The sequence below is a fragment of the Megalops cyprinoides genome, chromosome 16 (assembly GCF_013368585.1).
Source record: "Megalops cyprinoides isolate fMegCyp1 chromosome 16, fMegCyp1.pri, whole genome shotgun sequence".
NCBI classification, from domain to species: Eukaryota; Metazoa; Chordata; class Actinopteri; order Elopiformes; family Megalopidae; genus Megalops; species Megalops cyprinoides.
In genome coordinates this window covers 3,664,748-3,682,626 of record NC_050598.1, presented here as the reverse complement: position 1 = coordinate 3,682,626, position 17,879 = coordinate 3,664,748, and the positions used below count along the sequence as shown (strand labels likewise).

The 17,879-nt window shown below is 45.5% G+C and overlaps 1 protein-coding gene across 2 annotated transcripts; it reads left to right on the top strand.

Moving 5' to 3' along the window:
* The first annotated feature begins 1,058 nt into the window (after nucleotides 1-1,058).
* On the top strand, nucleotides 1,059-16,868 carry LOC118791364 (U2 snRNP-associated SURP motif-containing protein-like). 2 transcript variants are annotated; one of them, XM_036548706.1, is made up of 24 exons: nucleotides 1,059-1,118; nucleotides 2,084-2,168; nucleotides 4,609-4,720; nucleotides 4,820-4,926; nucleotides 5,025-5,092; nucleotides 5,405-5,496; nucleotides 6,296-6,360; nucleotides 6,877-7,042; nucleotides 8,381-8,586; nucleotides 9,026-9,069; nucleotides 10,291-10,395; nucleotides 10,490-10,556; nucleotides 11,224-11,384; nucleotides 11,801-11,963; nucleotides 12,224-12,303; nucleotides 12,404-12,491; nucleotides 12,601-12,729; nucleotides 13,209-13,386; nucleotides 13,666-13,761; nucleotides 14,399-14,462; nucleotides 14,795-14,948; nucleotides 15,196-15,306; nucleotides 16,007-16,272; nucleotides 16,729-16,868. In XM_036548706.1, the coding sequence occupies exons 2-24, from the start codon at nucleotides 2,091-2,093 to the stop codon at nucleotides 16,853-16,855; spliced, it is 2,727 nt and encodes a 908-aa protein (XP_036404599.1). In that variant the 5' UTR covers nucleotides 1,059-1,118; nucleotides 2,084-2,090; the 3' UTR covers nucleotides 16,856-16,868. The 2 variants fall into 2 exon arrangements, with proteins under 2 accessions (XP_036404599.1, XP_036404600.1); XM_036548707.1 differs by lacking the exon at nucleotides 1,059-1,118 and adding an exon at nucleotides 1,683-1,737.
* The last annotated feature ends 1,011 nt before the right edge of the window (nucleotides 16,869-17,879 follow it).

The following is a 17,879-nucleotide window of genomic DNA, read 5'->3' as shown; positions in this document are numbered from 1 at the left end:
TAGTGTTTCTTATCTGGGGATGAGAAGGTGGTTAATGGATGGAGAATTCTTGTGTTTTTGGAGGGGAGACTGTAAAGCTGGTGACACTCTCTCTGACAGACAGAACTGTCCAGAGATTCTGAGAGGATGGTGAGAAGTGTAAGCTTTGTGAGGTACACTGTAATGCATGAAGAATACTGCAGGTGGGAGGGGGTAGGAAAGAAGTAGCCCCATAGCATCAGCATAACAATGACAGGAATAACCACAGGCAGATACAACAGTTCCAAGTGATTTGATTGACGGGAAAATAGAAGAGGACCAAGCAATAAGTCCTGAGGGACAGAAAGTGTGAAGGGCTAAGTGGCCTTTTTGGAACAGACCATCTTAGGATATTCTCATGCTTACCAGGATGGCCATGAGGATCTGGGACTTTAGTATGTCAAGCACAGCAGTGACATTGGCAGAGAAAAGTAGAGGCTGTCACAGAGAGCCTTGGTTTAGTGGAAGAAGTGTACTCAGATGCTCAGATACTGTAGTCACTATACACAGTCTGTGGCACAGGAGGGTGTGAAAACTGGCTTTCTGTGTGGCCATGTCCCCACATGGGGTGACTTTATGAGGTGGGGTGATGGGGAAAGGGTTTGTGAGTACATAAGGGGAAAAATTAAATAACAACAAGCATATAAACAAAAATATTCAGTGGAACGACACCATTGATATCCAAAGATGACATCCCCCATTAATAGGTATTTACTGTGTGGTGGCAAGCACAGATCAATATGTGCACATGAGTTACAGTTAAAAGTGGAGAGGAGGTCCATGGCAGATATTGCACTGGAAAACACCTCCTTTAACCACAACCATGTTGATTAAGTAAACTGCGTAAAGGTCTGTTTACGTTTTCAAGCAGAAAACCAAAAATACATCGTTAAAAGGCTGTTACCCTAAAATTCTGCCACATAAGAATGTTAACCCATGAAATACACGATGTCTGCTGAGGACCAATTAAAACGCGAGTTTCTGGTGGTTCCAGATCCTCTACTACGGGACTGGATCATGGCTCATACATTTCAGTAAACTCAACATGGCGGATCAATAACAAACGTCTTGTGCGTTATTCGACATTTGGTAACAAATCTGTAAGTCTGTTTTACTGTGCCAACATTAAGGCATGTATCGCAATATCCACTGAAAAGCATATTATCTAAATGAAGCAGACAGCACTGTAGCAAGATGTTAGGTATCATCCCAGAAATAACGTTAGCTTGGGCGAAATTAAACAGTTTACCGCGTTAGCTAGCTTGCTAGGTGAAAACACTCGTATTTAATAGCTAACTACCTAGCTAATCAACTCAGATTTGGCCAAGGCACCCTATCTACGCTGTGACTACTCAGCAGTAGTTTGCTTTGGTAGCTAGTGTTAGCTCTTTGCAAATATCTGGCTAGATCGAATAGCATCGCGCTTGCTAGTAGCTAATCAACTTGGTTTTCCTGTGTTAGCTATGCCAGCCAGCTACTCCAGTTGAAACCCCCCACATATGAGTACATAGCAAGCAAGCTTTTCATCAGCCTGCAAGCTCGATTGTGCTGTGTGTTGGTAGCCAGCTGGGTATACTCGGTGGGAAGCCTGTGCAGGGCGAAAGCATTGTGATGGACAAGTACTGTCACTATGCTGAGGGCCAGGCTGACAAACACCTCTCCATATAGCTCACGAAATCGGTGTTTCTTGAGCGTCTAGCGAGCTGCATAATGCCACAGGTGGGTAAAGATAACGTTAAATAGCTACTTAAACCTCCGGGTCCATCAGCCTAAACTTAAATAGCTAGTTACCCGGCTTGTTAAATTCACTCGCAGTGAAATGCTTTTCCATTAGATTGTGCAGCTAACGTGAAAGAAAGAAAAGGTTTTGGGGTTTGGTTTGCTGGTGAGGTTAGACTGATGCACAGTGAATCGCCAGCTTGCCAGCCAAATAACTTCATGCACGTGTGAGATACGCCCCCACCCCGCTTGCTGGATAGTTAACTAGTTAGGTTAGCAATTTAACATTGCAAGCACCAACGTGTATTTTGAAATGTTAATATATGAAAAAAATCTCATTTGGTAGTGGAAACATGGCTGACAAAAAAGGGAAACATGTTGGGGCCAAGAGGACACTAACCAAGAAAGAACAGGAAGAGCTGAAGAAAAAGGTAAGTTTTTTCTTTCTTATCCACAATTTTGCGCCATCTCTCTGCCGATCAGTGTCACTTGATTACAGCAGACACATTTGAGCTGATCCTCAGTCTATAGATTCATCCGACGAGTCTAAGGTAAAATGTGGAAATATAGCTGTAGCCTGTCTGTTTTGGCCTGGCTATGGGGGGCGGTCAGTCTAACCGCTACTCTTAATACCATGCGGGCTTTTGCACGTAGCTGGAATGGAAGGGGCACTTTACGTGTGTAAATATAAATAAGTTATTCGGTGCTCGCTTTAAGGTTGTCAGTTGTCACCCAGCGTATAATCATAGCTGAAGTTTGGGATATAGATAGTTCTTCAGTTTGAGTATCGACGCACTCACACAGGTCATTTTTAATGAATTGTAAATTTTACACAGCAGGCAAACATTCTTGGAGTTCAGTATTTATTCTTAAAAGTGATATAAACACATTAAAATACAGTAGTATTAAAAGGTACATATTACTGAGTAAGATAAAAAGATACGTTCTAAGTAAGATAAACCGAAACTGATATCAGTTATGTTTCAAATAAATAGATATAAATATGCCTGTAAGTAAATGCAGCCTGGTTGTTCCGTAATTCAGAAATGTTGAGGTATCATATGTAGCTTCGTTAGTGTTCACAAATGTTGTGGTGTCAAACATTCTTGATGTTATTATTTATTCTTAAAACGGCATAAACGCTTATTAAGTTACAGTACGTAGTATTAACTGTGATAGATTAGTGAGTAGGATAAGTAAGATATTATGTTTAGATTAAGGTATAATGTGTATCTTAATTGGTGTACAGTGTCATGGTGGTCAGCGTTAAAAAAGAGTCATTAAAAAGGAGGTCTTCGTTATAATGAAAGAAATAAAAGCACGTCTTTCCAGGAACATGACCGCCTTCTACTCAACTCTTAGGGGCAGTCAGCCAATTACGATCTACGTTTGTTTAACACGGCCCTTTTTGGAACGCGATTCGCAGTCAGCAAGCATACAACAAATTCCAGACCCGATGCGCGCTCATTGACGTTGATAGTCCGTGTCTCATGGCATGGTGTTACAACGTCGTTAAATTCCATAGCTGTATTCGCTCGAACTCCAGGAGTCAAAGTGCAGTTGTGATTGCATTTAGAAAAGGCATCTCTCCCACAGATTTCTGCTTACCAGTTTTAATACTATACAGATATTTCACGGAGCCAACTGGAAACCTGTGATTTTGACATAGCAGTCACGTTGCCAATGCTGAGCTGTTGCACACTGAATTAAAGGTTGGTGGAATTAATTGGAATTGTGACATACAGGGGTCAGGCATTTCTAACTTGAGGAGTCACACAGTCAGAGGCCAAGATGCTTCTGTGTCCATGTTTCATACATGATGCTGCTAAAAAAAGAATGTAGTTTTTTTTATGGCCCTGCTTCGCTTCAAAAACACACATTTGTTTCATAAATCTTCAGATATCACTAGGAGCTACCACTATAATAGCCAATAACTTATTATGTTCCTAGAAAGCAGTACCAAAGATAAGTGTTAATACCTCCTAATTAATGTGTGAGGTTATTTCTTTGTTAGTCATGGATAGTTTGCATATCACCATATAAGCAGCAGTGTGGTGTAGTGGTAAGGAGCAGCGCTTGCAACTAGGTTGCTGGTTCGATTCTCCACTGAGGCACTGCTGTTGTACCATTGGACGAGGTACTAAACCTGCCATTGCCTCATTAAATATCCAGCTGTAGAAATAAATAAAACTGTTACCTGTGTATGTTTGCTCTGGAAAAGAGCTAAATGACAGTAACATACTGTAATATGTTAAATGTGTTATTTGAAGAACCTCATTCTCCAATACTTTAACTGAGCTGGGTCTGTGTGTCATTGTCATATTTATTTGGGTGAGGGAAGGGAACTCTCACAGAGTGTTCAGATGGTGGTGATTGGGAGCTCAATTGTGCAGCATAGCTTTAGCTTTGGTTGTTGTGGCTTGGCCCTGTTCAACATGATTAGTCATATCACAGTTATAGCCATAATGCTCAAATGATTTAGTTACCCTAACTTAAGGACTGTATGCTGACGAAGCATTCAACCCCAGAGATGATATGTTGAGTGCCACTCCAAGGGCAGGATTTTGAATTAACCTGTTGTGTAATATTGTTACCCCAGAAATGGTTCTTTCTTAATTATTAGACCTGGCAGTAAGGTGGTGTGGTCCCTTTTGCACTTATGAGACCAGAGTAGAGAAACAGGTGGCGTTCATAGCCCGTAGTTTTTCCTGTTCGTTGTGGTTGTGGAGCTGAACTTTAAACCAGAAGTTTGCTGGTTCAAATCCCAGCAGTGGCACTGTTGTTACAGCTTTGAGCTGCCCACATTGCCCCGTGGATATCAAACAGAAGAATGGGACGCCATAATTGAAATCTTTTTTTCTTTTTTAACAGGAAGAAGAGAAAGCAGCCGAGGTTTTTGAAGAGTTTTTGGCATCATTCGATGGCAACGAGAAGAGCGGGGTGAAGACTTTTGTGCGTGGGGGGATTGTCAATGCCACGAAAGGTCAGTGAAGACTCCATCCAGCGGCCACTTGAGCTGCCGCATACTGGTGCTGCAGGGGGTTGGGTTTAACAGATCTGTTTTTCTACTCTCCGAAAACAGAGGAAGAGGCTGCAGAGGTGAAGAAGAGCAAGCTCTACCGACCCGCCACCAAATTCACGCCACTGCCTCAGAATGTGTTGTCAACGCCGCCAGCGGAGAAGAAACCTGTACGTTAGACTGAGAGACAATCGCAGGAGGGAAGGGCGTGCAAATACAAAGGATCCTCTGTGCAGCATAGTAACGCATTTTTATTTTGCGGTTACAGATTGTCAAGAAGAAGACTGAGGAGAAGAAAAAGAGCAACCTTGAACTCTTTAAGGAAGAGCTGAAGCAGTATGTTTGATCGTCTCTGGACCTGTGCAGTGAACTGATATTGTCAAGTCGCAAGCCATCTTATGTCTCTGTTGCACTGTTAAGTTTCCATCCCACAGAATTGTCCCATTTTACCCCCATATGGCTGTGGAGTTTCTGGGTGTCCTGACTCCCTCTGGAAAAAGTTATCTGTGCATCGCTTTATGACAGTGATAGCCTTGTGCTGTAACAGTTTTATGTTTCATTGATTGAAATGTGAGGAACATGTGATTGACATCTGTTTGGAAGAGATCAGTTTGAGCTGTAGAATGAGGGTGTGTTTTCTGTGTTTAGGATACAGGAGGAGCGAGAGGAGAGGTACAAGAGGAAGAAAAACGACCCCGGAGGCTTCACTGACCTGGACACGCCCACCTCGCGACGCTCGAGTAAGAACTTTCTCTTGCAGCCCCTCCCATGCAAAGCCCTTACCATAGGATGATTGACTTTGAGCTCTGGTTGGTCAACGCCAACACAAACGAACCAGTGCTGGAACCTCCACAGCTTGGGGATTGCCAGTGAATTAACTGCGTTGCCTTGCTTATGTTTTCAAGAGTGTGCTTGAAGTGCACTCTCCAGAACATTACCAGCATTACCTATTCACGGTCCTTATGGTAGGATCTGACTCCAGCTGGTCCATGTCAGAAACGCTTAAAAAACTGCACTCCCCAACCTCCCAGCTTGGCATTAAAAGAGATGGATTGTGGGTAATCTCTCTGCAATAGACGGCCTGTGCAGTGGATACACTCAGCTCCACACTGCAGAAATCGGGATAAGGTCTGAGCTCCGAGCCAGCCTCCCCAGCTCTTGTACGGCTTAATTACTCGCCGCCAAATCCTTCTTAATGCATATTGGATAATTGCATGCTCTATTTTACTGCGCAGTGTGCAGCTGCTCCTGCTTTAAATCCCACTGATTTTATTTGCTCCTGCTATGTGGAGATCCTGGCTGTCATCTCTAACAGTTCCGAGTTCTTGCGGTTGTCAGGAGTCAACCACATTCACCCATGTGCTTTGGTCATTGCCCGTCAGTGCACATCTCATTCGGCCTTATTTTTGTGTATACCTTATATTGCATAGTGTTTGTTTGCCTGATGTTGAATGTGTGCTTTTAGTCCTAATTACTCAAGAGTAAAATGTAATGGCTTATTCTGATGGTCTTATTCTGCCTTTTTTTAACACCTTCCAGTATTTGATGATGACCCTGCAATGCCCAACACTACAAATCTCTACATTGGATGCATTAACCCAAAGGTAGGGAGATGCAGGATCTGTGAGAGACGCGTTAACCCAAAGATAGGGAGGTGCAAGATCTGTGAGAGACGCGTTAACCCAAAGATAGGGAGGTGCAGGATCTGTGAGAGATGCATTAACCCAAACGTAAAGCAGACATGGTGATTGTGGTAGGCTGTTCTGATTACAGTCCTGCACAGAGAGGTAACCATGTAGCAGCTCTTAGCAACGAGACGAGGTTCTAAAAGTGTTTCAGAGGGTAGGGTTCTACCCCTCGGTTTAACAATATTGAGATAATTGAACTAGTATTTCATTTCCTGTGACCAGGTGTTTTCAGCTTGATACTAGACAGCAGATCAACTTAAAACACAAATAAGAAGGAACAGGGTATTGATTGGTCTGTGAACTGGTAACACACTCTGTAAGGAAGAGGAACACTTACTGTGGTGCAGAAACAGTTTTTTCTACTGGAGCATTGTGAATTTGCACGTGATGGAAGGACCTAAAAGGTCACCCTTCCCTCCCCTCTGTGTCCAGATGAATGAGGAGATGCTCTGCAAGGAGTTTGGGAAATACGGGCCCCTGGCCAGCGTCAAGATCATGTGGCCGCGGACGGACGACGAGCGTACGCGGGTCACCAACCGCGGCTTCGTCGCGTTCATGACACGCAAGGACGCGGAGAGGGCGCTGGCGGCGCTGGACGGTGAGTGGCCCAGAACAGGGGCGCTTGGACGGGCTGCCCTCCATTTTGGGCTCCCGAGTGGCTTGTGTGATAAAAGCTGTGGGTGGGTCGAAACCAGCTGTGCAGCTTGCTGACCGCGACCAGGAGCCCATGCCTGAGGAAGGGACTGGCTTTGTCCTGCTGGGGATAGGGGTGGGTTGGCCAGGGTCCACTTGTCGCTCCACTCTCAGGCCCCCCTAGCATTGTGGTGGTTTGAGTTACTCCAAGAGTGTCAGGAGGATGCCTCCTGTTGCACTGTGGGACTTCTAATGTGAAAAATAGCATGTACTTCTATGCCTAAACCCCTAACGCCTGTTCACCCTCTCCCTCAAAGCCCTGCCCTGGCTACTTTTACCCCTGTACCACCCAACAGCAAATCCCTGAGACCATTGGCATAAGGCATGACCCAACCCCACATTCCCTTCCAAGCTTAAGAGCACTGCATTGGACTCATAAAATGTTCATTTTCCCCACGGTTATTGTTATGTATTCAACCGCAAATAATGAATAAAGTTTCCATCAAAATGAAAAATGAAAAAGCCTGGCAGCAGCCAAAAATAAGCCGTGGTCTTAATAGCACTTCAGATGAATGACAGCGTTTCAGCGTAATCATTTATTTTTGACGAAAGCCCTTAAATCTCAGATCGAGAGCGCCACTGCAGACGGTTAAATAAACATCTTTTAAGTGCCTTAATTACCAGAAACAATGTTTTTTTTTCCTGTCGGACGTGCTGCAACTTAATTTGTCTCTTTGTAACTATACAGGAAGCTGGAACATTAGCAAGAATGTAACTCAGTTCTGTTTGCTGGAACCCCACTGCAGGACTGGAAGAGCTATATTTGTAATCTGATCACAAACGATCAGGATGTGGGATGGACAGCGGAACTGGTCTTTCTGTTTCTGCTGTGTTGTGAGAAGGGCTGAGGTCACTGCAACTGAAGTGGTTATTGGTTGTTATTTTTACGGTTTTTGCCATTGGAAAGTACAATGGATATGGGTTGTCAGGGCGGGTAGAACCTGTCAACCGTGTCAGCCATGGTACACATTTTGTGACCGCAGCACAGTGCTTAGTACTGACACATGTTCATGTATGGTTAGTGGTGTTCTGTTTGTGCAGGTTTTCATGCTGCTTGATTAGATACACTGTGTAATTTGTTCTGGATAAGAGCATCTGTCAAACAATAGAAATGTAATGTAATGTAAAATGGTTACAAGTTCCTGTCCTTGCAGGTTAAATGGTCTTTTTTTTTGCTGCAGTGTTTCGTACGCAGGCCTGGGTTTTGCCGTCAGAGTAACGGTTATGTCGGTGTCTCTCGCAGGCAAAATGGTGATGGGCTTTGAGATGAAGCTGGGCTGGGGCAAGGCGGTGCGCATCCCGCCCCAGCCCCTCTACACCCCCATCGGGGTGCTGAAGACGTCCACGCCCCCACCACCATCCGGACTGCCCTTCAATGCCCAGCCCCGAGAGCGCTTCCGCAACGACTTCACCAAACCCCTCAACCGCTCCAAGGAGGAGTTCGAAAAGGTTAGGCGCCGGGGTGCACCACAGCACCGTCTCCAGGGCTTGGGGGGGGGGGGGGGGGGGGTGGTTCAGCTTAAGCACAGCTCTGTTGATCATTTTCATTTTAAGTTTTTCTGTAGAGGCCAGATGGGGCTATCCGTGTGTTTTCATGTAGTGTCACAGTCAAGCATGAGGACAGTTAGAGCTGTTTTGACTTTTTCACCACTTTTGTTGTAACAGTTGTACATTTTGGGGAGGGAGGGGGGCATGTGTGGGGGCCCTGTTGTAACTGTACAAGTCTAAATGACGTAGCGTAGAGTTGCTCAGTGAGTGCATTTCCCTGTTGTATACGATTGCTTGTGCAGTTGTAATCATTTACTGTGCTGTGTGCAGTCTGCAGTGTGTCACCTGTAAATACTCACTCTCTTTATATCTTCACTATTTGGTTTGACTTCACGAACAGACTCTGTCCGAGGCCGTAGTCAAAGTGGTTATCCCGACAGAAAGGTACACTTTCTCTCCATTCTTACTACTACTGCTACTACGACTGACCCCGCCACTGTCACGACACATTTGAAAGGACAGAGACCCATGTGACCAGAAGTGCCCCAGTCCTACGAGCAATACCGGCTGATCGGTGTAGAGCCGACGAGGAGGGCCTGATGGTTTACGCCAAAGCCCTCATCTATTTGGCATGAGGCAGAAGTTGGCAATGAGCGCTTGTCTAGGACCAGGTTGCCCAATCACAATTTTGACCTTTACCAGCGGATCTGGTCCTGGTCCTGTATCAGCACTCATAGGCAACTCCTGCCAGGAGAGTTTATGTGCTTCCTGGGTCTTTTGTCACAGTTGCTGTTTGTGTGCCCCACTGTTACCCAAGAGCACTGGGCCATTTGCAGTCTTTTAAAAGTCATTTTGAATAATACATTTGCTCAGAGAATTGGGGCCTTCTGCCTCTTGGGGGGTTGGGGGGTGAGGGGGTGCTGTGTTTCTCTTCTGAGGGGCCCTTTGCATAGCCAGTCTCTGATTTTTGGAACTGCCACCCCTCGCCTAGTTGCCCCAACACCTATGTCATTATGGACAGTATGAATGTACTCACAGCAAACTGATGGTTACAGTTAGAGGTGAAATGACATGAATTTTTGTTTGCACATATTTTGTTAGCTAAAAATGCGTCCAAGAGCTGGCTCAAGTCTTGGTGTTACTGTGTTTTAGCAGAGGGACAAAAGATATCAGAGCTGCTTTAGTGCCAGAACTTGCTACTGGGTCTGTTGTTTCATTCTAGGGGGTGGGGGGGCAGGGGCACGGGCACGGGCATGGGCACATTTTCAACCCAGCAGATAGGCAGGAAAAACCTGAACGACTTCAGTTTAGACCTAAGCCTGTAGTAGTTAATAGTAGTAATAATGTTGTCTCCACAGCAGCCTTTCCGTACATGAAGCTGATCTAGGAAGCAAAGGGCTGTCTCCCTTCCCCTCCAGGGCTCAGAAACACTGCACGACCTCCAAACCTTAAGACAATAGACAGACTGCCTCCCCAGTTCAGCTCAGGCAGTGTGCTGCTTGTGTCCACCACCTGGCAGGTTTAGCAGAGGGAGGTGAGAGAGTAGACAAGGTGTGCAGAGAGCGTTGAGCCAGGCCAGAGGAGTGGGAGAAGAAGAGGGTGGGAGGGTGCGTGGCGGGGTGGGATGTAGTAACCACACCCCTCATGTCTGCTTTCTTCTTCCAGAAACCTTTTAGGGCTCATCCACAGAATGATTGAGTTTGTGGTGCGGGAGGGGCCTATGTTTGAAGCCATCATCATGAGCAATGAGAAGAGCAACCCAGACTTCAGGTGAGAACACAGGTGGCCGTGCTGGTCCCCCTCCTTGCCCATCCCGATTTGAAACGGCACTCGCTCACTTCAGTGTTTCCCAAAATGGTTTCAGGTTTCTGTTTGACAACAAGAGCCAGGCGCATGTATACTACAGGTGGAAGCTGTACTCCATACTCCAGGTAGGTGATTGGCTGATTCTGTCTGAGTGCATGACCTTTCACTATTGACCCTTTGCTTTTATACAGTGGGTTTTATAAGTGTTCACTTTATATATGCCATAGTGTTCAGATCTTAAAAATAGTTCAGATCTTAAAAATTGTAAAATACTGGAAGATAAACAACTCGGTTTTGAATAGATGTGAGGTTTGTAGGTGAGGTCCTGTTGTAGCTCCCAGCTGTAGTTGAGAAATTAATTGTGTTGGTACTTAATTGTAGTTGTATAAGATAAAATCCAGGTATAGTGGAAGGTATAGAGCTGACATCGAAATTACGCTTGCCATAATCATAAAGACAACCCAATATACCCAACGTTTCCCAGTGCAACTCAAATAAACGTTTAAGTAAAGAAAAGTAGTTTCTTTTAATGTCTCTTTTTTTTAATTAAATAAGGCACCAGTAATGGTGACAGTAAACATTCCCTTGTTAACAGTTAGGGGAGAACTAGGGATCATTTCGGTTCACTGTTCCTCCTGAACAGTAGGGGGAGCACTAGCAATAATTCCAGTGCACAGTCTCTACGTAATAGTATGGGGAGCAGTTGTGGTAGTTTCAGTGCACTCTCCCTTATTAAGACTAGAAGGAGCTCTAGTGATAAGCCCTCTCTCCGTCTCTCTCCCTGTGTCTCAGGGCGAGTCCCCCAATGAGTGGAGGACGGCAGACTTCCGCATGTTCCGCGGGGGCTCCATTTGGCGGCCGCCCCTGCTGAACCCCTACCTGCATGGAGCTGAGGACAACCGCGAGGAAGAGGAGGAGGAGGAGGAGCTGAAGAAGGGCCAGCTGAAGGCGGAGTGAGTGCCTGTCGGGGTCACTGTGTGTGACTGGGACTCTGTACTTAACGGCCGAACCAGAGATAGTTGGAGCTTGAGTAACAGTTTATTATCAGAGCCAATGCGTGCATGAGTGTGTAGTCTGTTTGCACTGGTGCATACAGCGGTGGAACTGTGCCTACTGTTCTATCTGATGAGGCTTGTATGTGCATGTTCATGCTCTGCTTTTCCGGACTGCTGTTTACAGGGCCATGGAAGGCAGTAGCATTTAGCATAGAGAGTGTTTCATTACTGAAAATAGGGGCAGACATTTCCTCCCTGCACATCATCATGTACCTGTATTTGTAGTGATGTCCAGCTAAGTGAATGCCTCTCACCTTGTGTGTGTGTGTATGTATTTGTATGCGTGTACGTGTGCATATGCGTGTGTCCTACAGGCACAGAGACCGGCTGGAGAACATCTTGCGGACGCTGACTCCGCGCAGGGACGACATCGGCGACGCCATGGTGTTCTGCCTGGAGCGAGCGGAGGCAGCGGAGGAGGTGGTAGGGTGCATTGCCGAGTCCCTATCCCTCCTCCAGACGCCGCTGCAGAAGAAGGTGGGGGCCTGCCCGCTCTGGAGGGAAAATTCAGCTGTCATAGATGCCTCCTTCAACATCCCCTATAAAACTGTTAACCATTGCTGCCTTGTCCTCAGTGGATAAAACTCAGTTAATTCACCTTCATTAAAAGTGGCCAAAGGCAGAGGTCCTCCACTGCTGTTTACTGTCAGGGGAACAGTGATGAACAAACCAGAGTCCTCGCATGTATAATACAGTCCATGGTTTCACTTCCAGCATGTATTTCTTTTTCTCCACAGATTGCAAGATTATATTTGGTATCTGATATATTGTACAACTCAAGTGCCAAGGTGGCCAATGCGTCCTACTATCGGAAATAGTAAGCATGTTCACTACCTTTCCTCTTCAGTTTAAACATTACAAAGTTTTTAATGGAGCCCCTCTGATGCGTGGAACTAAATACCCGTTTCTTCCATCAGCTTTGAAGCCAAGCTGCCCCAGATATTCGGTGACATCAGCGAGGCGTACCGGAATGTTCAGGCAAGGCTTCAGGCTGAACAGTTCAAAGTAAGCTGCTTCAGCCCTGTGTGTATGAGAAGCTGTGTTCATTTGTATTTCTGAGGTAGTGGTGGATTGAGCTGGTTGACTACTTTTTCTCTCTGTCTCATGTTACCAGCAAAAGGTCATGTGGTGCTTCCGGGCATGGGAAGACTGGGCCATCTACCCAGAGTCCTACCTGATCCAGCTGCAGAATATCTTCCTGGGCCTGGTCAAAGCTGGTGAGGAAGTGATTGCAAGATCAGAGGTAAGCTGGAGAGGAAGTGATTGTGAGGCCAGATTTAGGATGGGGCAAAGTGATTGTGAGGTCAGAAGTAAACTGGAGAGACAGTGATTGTGAGGTCACAGGTAAACTCTCCCTTCTCATTACTGTTGGTGCAGTGGATACCTCTTGCCCTGTGCACACATCTCTTGCTGTGAGGGCAACCAGAGCAGTGACCCACCTACCAGACAGACATATGGCCATTTGATCACACATCCAGTTCCCTTAACCAAATTTCACACTGACACCCAATGTAGTAGGCTCGATAAAATAGAGATGCTTACTTATAGAGTAGGATGTAGTCCTCAGATGTGGATGGATATTCTAATGTTGATATGGGATTATGGGATATGTAGTCTCTAGATTTGAAGTCATACGCAAGTGAAGATTTGTGTTTATGGGATATGTATTGTTCAGCACTGGGTGGATATTCAAATGGAGATTTGTGCTTATGGGATATGTAGTCTCCTGACCTGGACGGGGCACCCATGGAGGATGTGGATGGGGTGCCTTTAGAGAATGTGGATGGCTCACCCATGGCCAGCCACCCCTGGGACCCCGCCTCCCTGGATGGAGTGCCTGTGGATGACATCGATGGCGTACCCCTTGGTGACACAATGGATGATATCGACGGGATGCCTTGTGAGTTGTTTTTTTTCTCTCTGGGTTTTTCAACTTTTCTCAAGTTTTTTCACTCCATACACCACTGAAATGTGCTTTGTAACAAATACATTGATTGATTGACTTGACTAATTGGCATAAATTATTTGTTCCTAGTAGTACCAGAACAAAATCCAGATAGAGAATAACGCTGTCCTGTGATGAATAAGTTCTTTACAGTATAACACCATGTGATAAGTAATTTCTTGTATATTTTATAATATTGCACTCTAGCAGGCTGATTTTATGTTTTTCCACCAGTGGAGGAGAACGCTGATAAAGGCAAAGCTCCCCCTCTCGCCTGTGTGGCCCTGTCCAAATGGGAGAGAGTGGACGACACAGAAGTCCTACCACAAGGTATGGAGCAGCCTTTCTCCAAGGCCTTACAGTCTGATCCTTGAACACTCTGCCTCCCACAATAGACCACTCACCGTAATAGGCCACTCGCTAAAATGTCTCGGCACGTGATCCTAGAGCAGTCAGCCTCTTTCAGTAGACTCTTCACTGTAGTATTCAAAGCCTGATCCTGGAATAGTCTCTTTCAGAAGACTGCTCACGGTAATGTCTTCGTGTCTCGTTTTCCAGTATGGCCGTCAGGTTCAGTGATAAGTGTGTAACACATCATATATCATCATGTTGTTAGGAACTGTACACTGCTGTTGTGCACATTTGAACTTGAAATAAAAGGAAATGTTAGGTTAGCTATGACAGAGTAACACTACCTTACATATGATAGAGACAATACAGAGTTGGTATTTCGTTGAAGCAGAGAGTTTTAGGCCTTTATACCTGTGGAAGATGCCAAATGAGGGATTGCTCATGGACATAATGAGACCTCTTTGTGAATGCTAGCACAATACAATGGGCTACCTCTTGAATACACATTGGATTCCTCTAGCACTGTGTCAGTCTTGAGTATATCTCTGTAAGATCAGAGTCAGTGCCATCTCCACTCCATTCAAGCGTCCCTCTTCTGTGTGCTTTGATCCGTCAGCAAACACTGAATCAAAATGGGACACACTTGAAGACCAGGACTCCGAAGACAATATGAATGTTAGGTAAGCAGTGTTGGTCCTACCAACAATGAGTACATTTATTAATTTTTTCCCCTCACCTGAGCTCATTTTAGAGGTTTATGTTGAATGGATTAAACTGTGGAAAAAATAGTTTTGCCCTGAAAGTAACTATCAGGGAAGTCTTAAGAGCAGCTCTGTACACTCAAGACTGAATGGTTAGGTTATAGTGGTTCACTGGGTGCAGGGATGTATCTATAGTAGTTTCTGTGCTGGGTGCATCAGCGTAACTGTTATTTTCTGAATGTCATGGTTTGGCTGTGGCAGTTTGTCTGCTGAGGTGTTGCAATTTGCTGAGGTATGTCTTCTCACTGCAGTGCGGACACCAAGGATGACGACAGGGACTCTGATGAAGACAGCAGTGACGAAGACTCCTCCAGCCCCTCCAAATTCGACGGTGCCGACTTCAAAAGCTCCGTGAGCAATTTTGAAATGTCAGAGAGCAAGAGGACGAAGCTTCGGGAGCTGGAGGTAGGCAAGCCTATGCAACCAGCATAGCAGCAGTATGCACAGTACATTTAACTCATTTAAACTCACTTACACGTCACAGCAGCGGGCAAAACACGACATGCTGTGAAAAAAATGCCTACCATAAGCAAGTGTCCTGTTTGCTCCAATGGGTGTAATGATTTGTATGGAAAAAAATAGTTTTTTTATCATATTTTATTATAATTCTGATATGTGGGGCTGCCTTTGCATCCTTCCTTTCCTCCTACAGGTGAAGGTCATGAAATTCCAGGACGAGCTGGAGTCAGGCAAAAGACCCAGGAAGCCAGGGAAGACTGTTCAGCAGCAAGTAGAACACTATAGGAACAGGCTTTTACAGAAGGTATGTGTACGTATTTGTGTATGTGTGTGTGTGTGTGTCGCCATAGTCACCATGTAAAAAAAATTGGCGTGGCCTGAGCTGTGTCTGCATTGAGTTTACCTAGTGGGTACAGAAAATCCCAGAGTGAGTAAAACCTGTTCAGAGAATAGTTGTCTGATGTGCAGCCTGTATTCATCCATCTACCCGAGGTAACTCTTTAGCCTGCTTTGACAGTATTACTCCAGGTAAATAAATCACGCTAACATGCTCAACTTTAATCCGTTTCTGAAAATGTTGAATTGAGAACTGTTGGGAATCTCGGGAGCTTGCTAATGCTATGTGGTCTAATGCTATGTGGTCTCGTCTCCCTAGGTAACTTTACCATGTGGCAGCTAACTAAATGTACTTGCACTGACCCTAAGGTGTCATTGGACACAGTTTTTATTTTTGCTGTTCTGTATACATACCGAATGACACAGGCAGGGCAGTGTCATTGCTCCTACCCCTCAGGTCATCACCCTGCCCCTTAGGGTCCACAGCCCAGCCAATGTGCTGCTTCATCAATGATGATGGACATGTTGACATGGTCTAGTGGTGGTCTTCTCACTGCTGTTTCTGTTTTCCACCAATCAGCAAGTGCACTACTGCCATGGAGATCAGTGGCCTCCATCTGACATTCTGCCTTCTATGATGTCACATGACTCCCTTCTTCCCCCTGCAGGAGTTTGATAAGGACGACCCTGAGAAGAAGGACAGACCCACACAGAAGTCCAAAGACAGAGCAAAAAAAGAGGAGAAGAAGGACAAGTTGGAGGAGCGCAGCAAAGCCAAGGAGAAGGACAAGGACAAGGACAAGGATAAGGACAAGGACAAGGACAGAGACAGGAAGAGGAGCAAAGAACTGAGCCAAGACCGTGAACGCAACCATGGGCGCAGCAAAGACATTGAGGAGCGCACTGACCGATACAGGAGCAGCTCCCCATCCACGTAAGAGCGCCCCCCCCTGCTGGTTGGATGGCCAGTGGCAGTCTGCTTAGCAGAGTATATCAGTTAACAAATGATTTAAACCTGGTGAGGTGGCTAAAACCCACACCATTGCTGGAATAAAACTATTAAGCAACTCAGTACTACAAAAGCAAGGAGACTTCAGTGGAATTTGAGTTCTCTCTCCTTGTTCTTGATGCAAGCTCATTCCTCCTCCCACTAGAGGCAGTATGGTTAAAATGAGTAGTAGATCCTCAGGGGGCTTTTGTCAATATTTAAAATGAAGAGCTCATAGCCAGCATAAATTTAACAGAAAATCCTTTTTTTTGTTTTAAATTTGGAACTCAAAACTACACCGATTCCCAGCTGCTACTTAGTACTACATCTGTTTTTTTCTGGTGGCAAGTATTTTGATGACATAGTGAAATTCATTCTCATGTCATGTCCTTTTTTCAAAAGGTCAAAATCGAAATCCCCGAAGAAGTCCAAGAGATCACGGTCACCGTCGCCAAGCAGACGGTCGTGGAGGTCGAGTTCCAGGTCCCCTCATCGTTCCCACAAAAAGTCAAAGAAGAGCAAACACTGACACCCCTTCCCCACCCCCCTGCAGCAGCCCACAGGTGTGCATAGACTGCTCTGTCAGTGCTCTGTGCCCGGAGCACCTTGCGCTTCTATCCCACAATGCCCCTGGAGGGGTGCCCCAGACTTCCTGTGTCCTCTCACAGCCTCACTCAGTGCTAGGACTGGTCGAGTAAAAAAAGGTTTGAACATTATTTGTACAGTTTTTTTTTCTGTGTTTGGTTTTTATTCTCTTTCACGGTTTGTTTAATTTTTCTGTTTTTGTTTTTTTTTTAAAACCCTCTTTGGATCAACCTGTTGCAAATATGTTCCCAGAACTTTACAATAAACGACTCTTGCTGATGTCATCTGCCTCCGTCTTGAATCAGTGTCTTGTGAGGACAGTGGTGAGAAAGGGCTGCATGTTTTGGCTCACAGCTGCCCATCCTCAGGGGCAGGGCCTCGTTGGGTTCATCCACTGGGCTGGGGTGGATTCAGGTCAGCCAGGGTTCCTCAGGTCACTGCTGCATCTGCGCCCCCTAGTGACCTGTCTGATGCCTGTGTCTGACTGTTGTCAGTGAGAGATGTGAAAAACAGCTGCCATTGAGCATCATGGATAGGTGGGTCAGAGGAACAGTCACGCCTACCTTCACCACTTCCTGGATTTGTCTGGGAGGGGGGGGGTGTGGTGATTCCAGCTTGTTGTGGTAAGTTGGTGATTCCAAAAGGCTTTTTCACAGCTATCACATAGCATATTCATAAATAACAGCAGTCACACCTGGTGCACCGTTGGGTCTGCACCGGTAGTGCCAAGTCAAATATAGAGAGTTCTGATGATGTCAGTTGCACATACATGCTCATTGGCTGCAAGACCATTACTCTGATCACTGGATGTATGATATACGTAACTGCTCAAAAGAATCAACACACATTCCATGCCCGACTCCGCAAAAATATTCAGGCAACTGTCCAAACAGAACTGACTTCCGAACAATTCTGCAGCTTGTTACATTGATTTAAAAGGAGCAGAGAGGGTGCATTACCTCTCCATA

What these genes read in the sequence shown, in the direction of transcription:
- LOC118791364 (XM_036548706.1), top strand. Translation starts at nt 2,091, where the DNA reads ATGGCTGACAAAAAAGGGAAACATGTTGGGGCCAAGAGGACACTAACC. An exon ending in GATTGTCAATGCCACGAAAG is followed by an intron (nt 4,721 to 4,819) that starts GTCAGTGAAGAC and finishes CTCCGAAAACAG; the next exon opens with AGGAAGAGGCTGCAGAGGTG. An exon ending in AGACGCCGCTGCAGAAGAAG is followed by an intron (nt 11,964 to 12,223) that starts GTGGGGGCCTGC and finishes TTTTCTCCACAG; the next exon opens with ATTGCAAGATTATATTTGGT.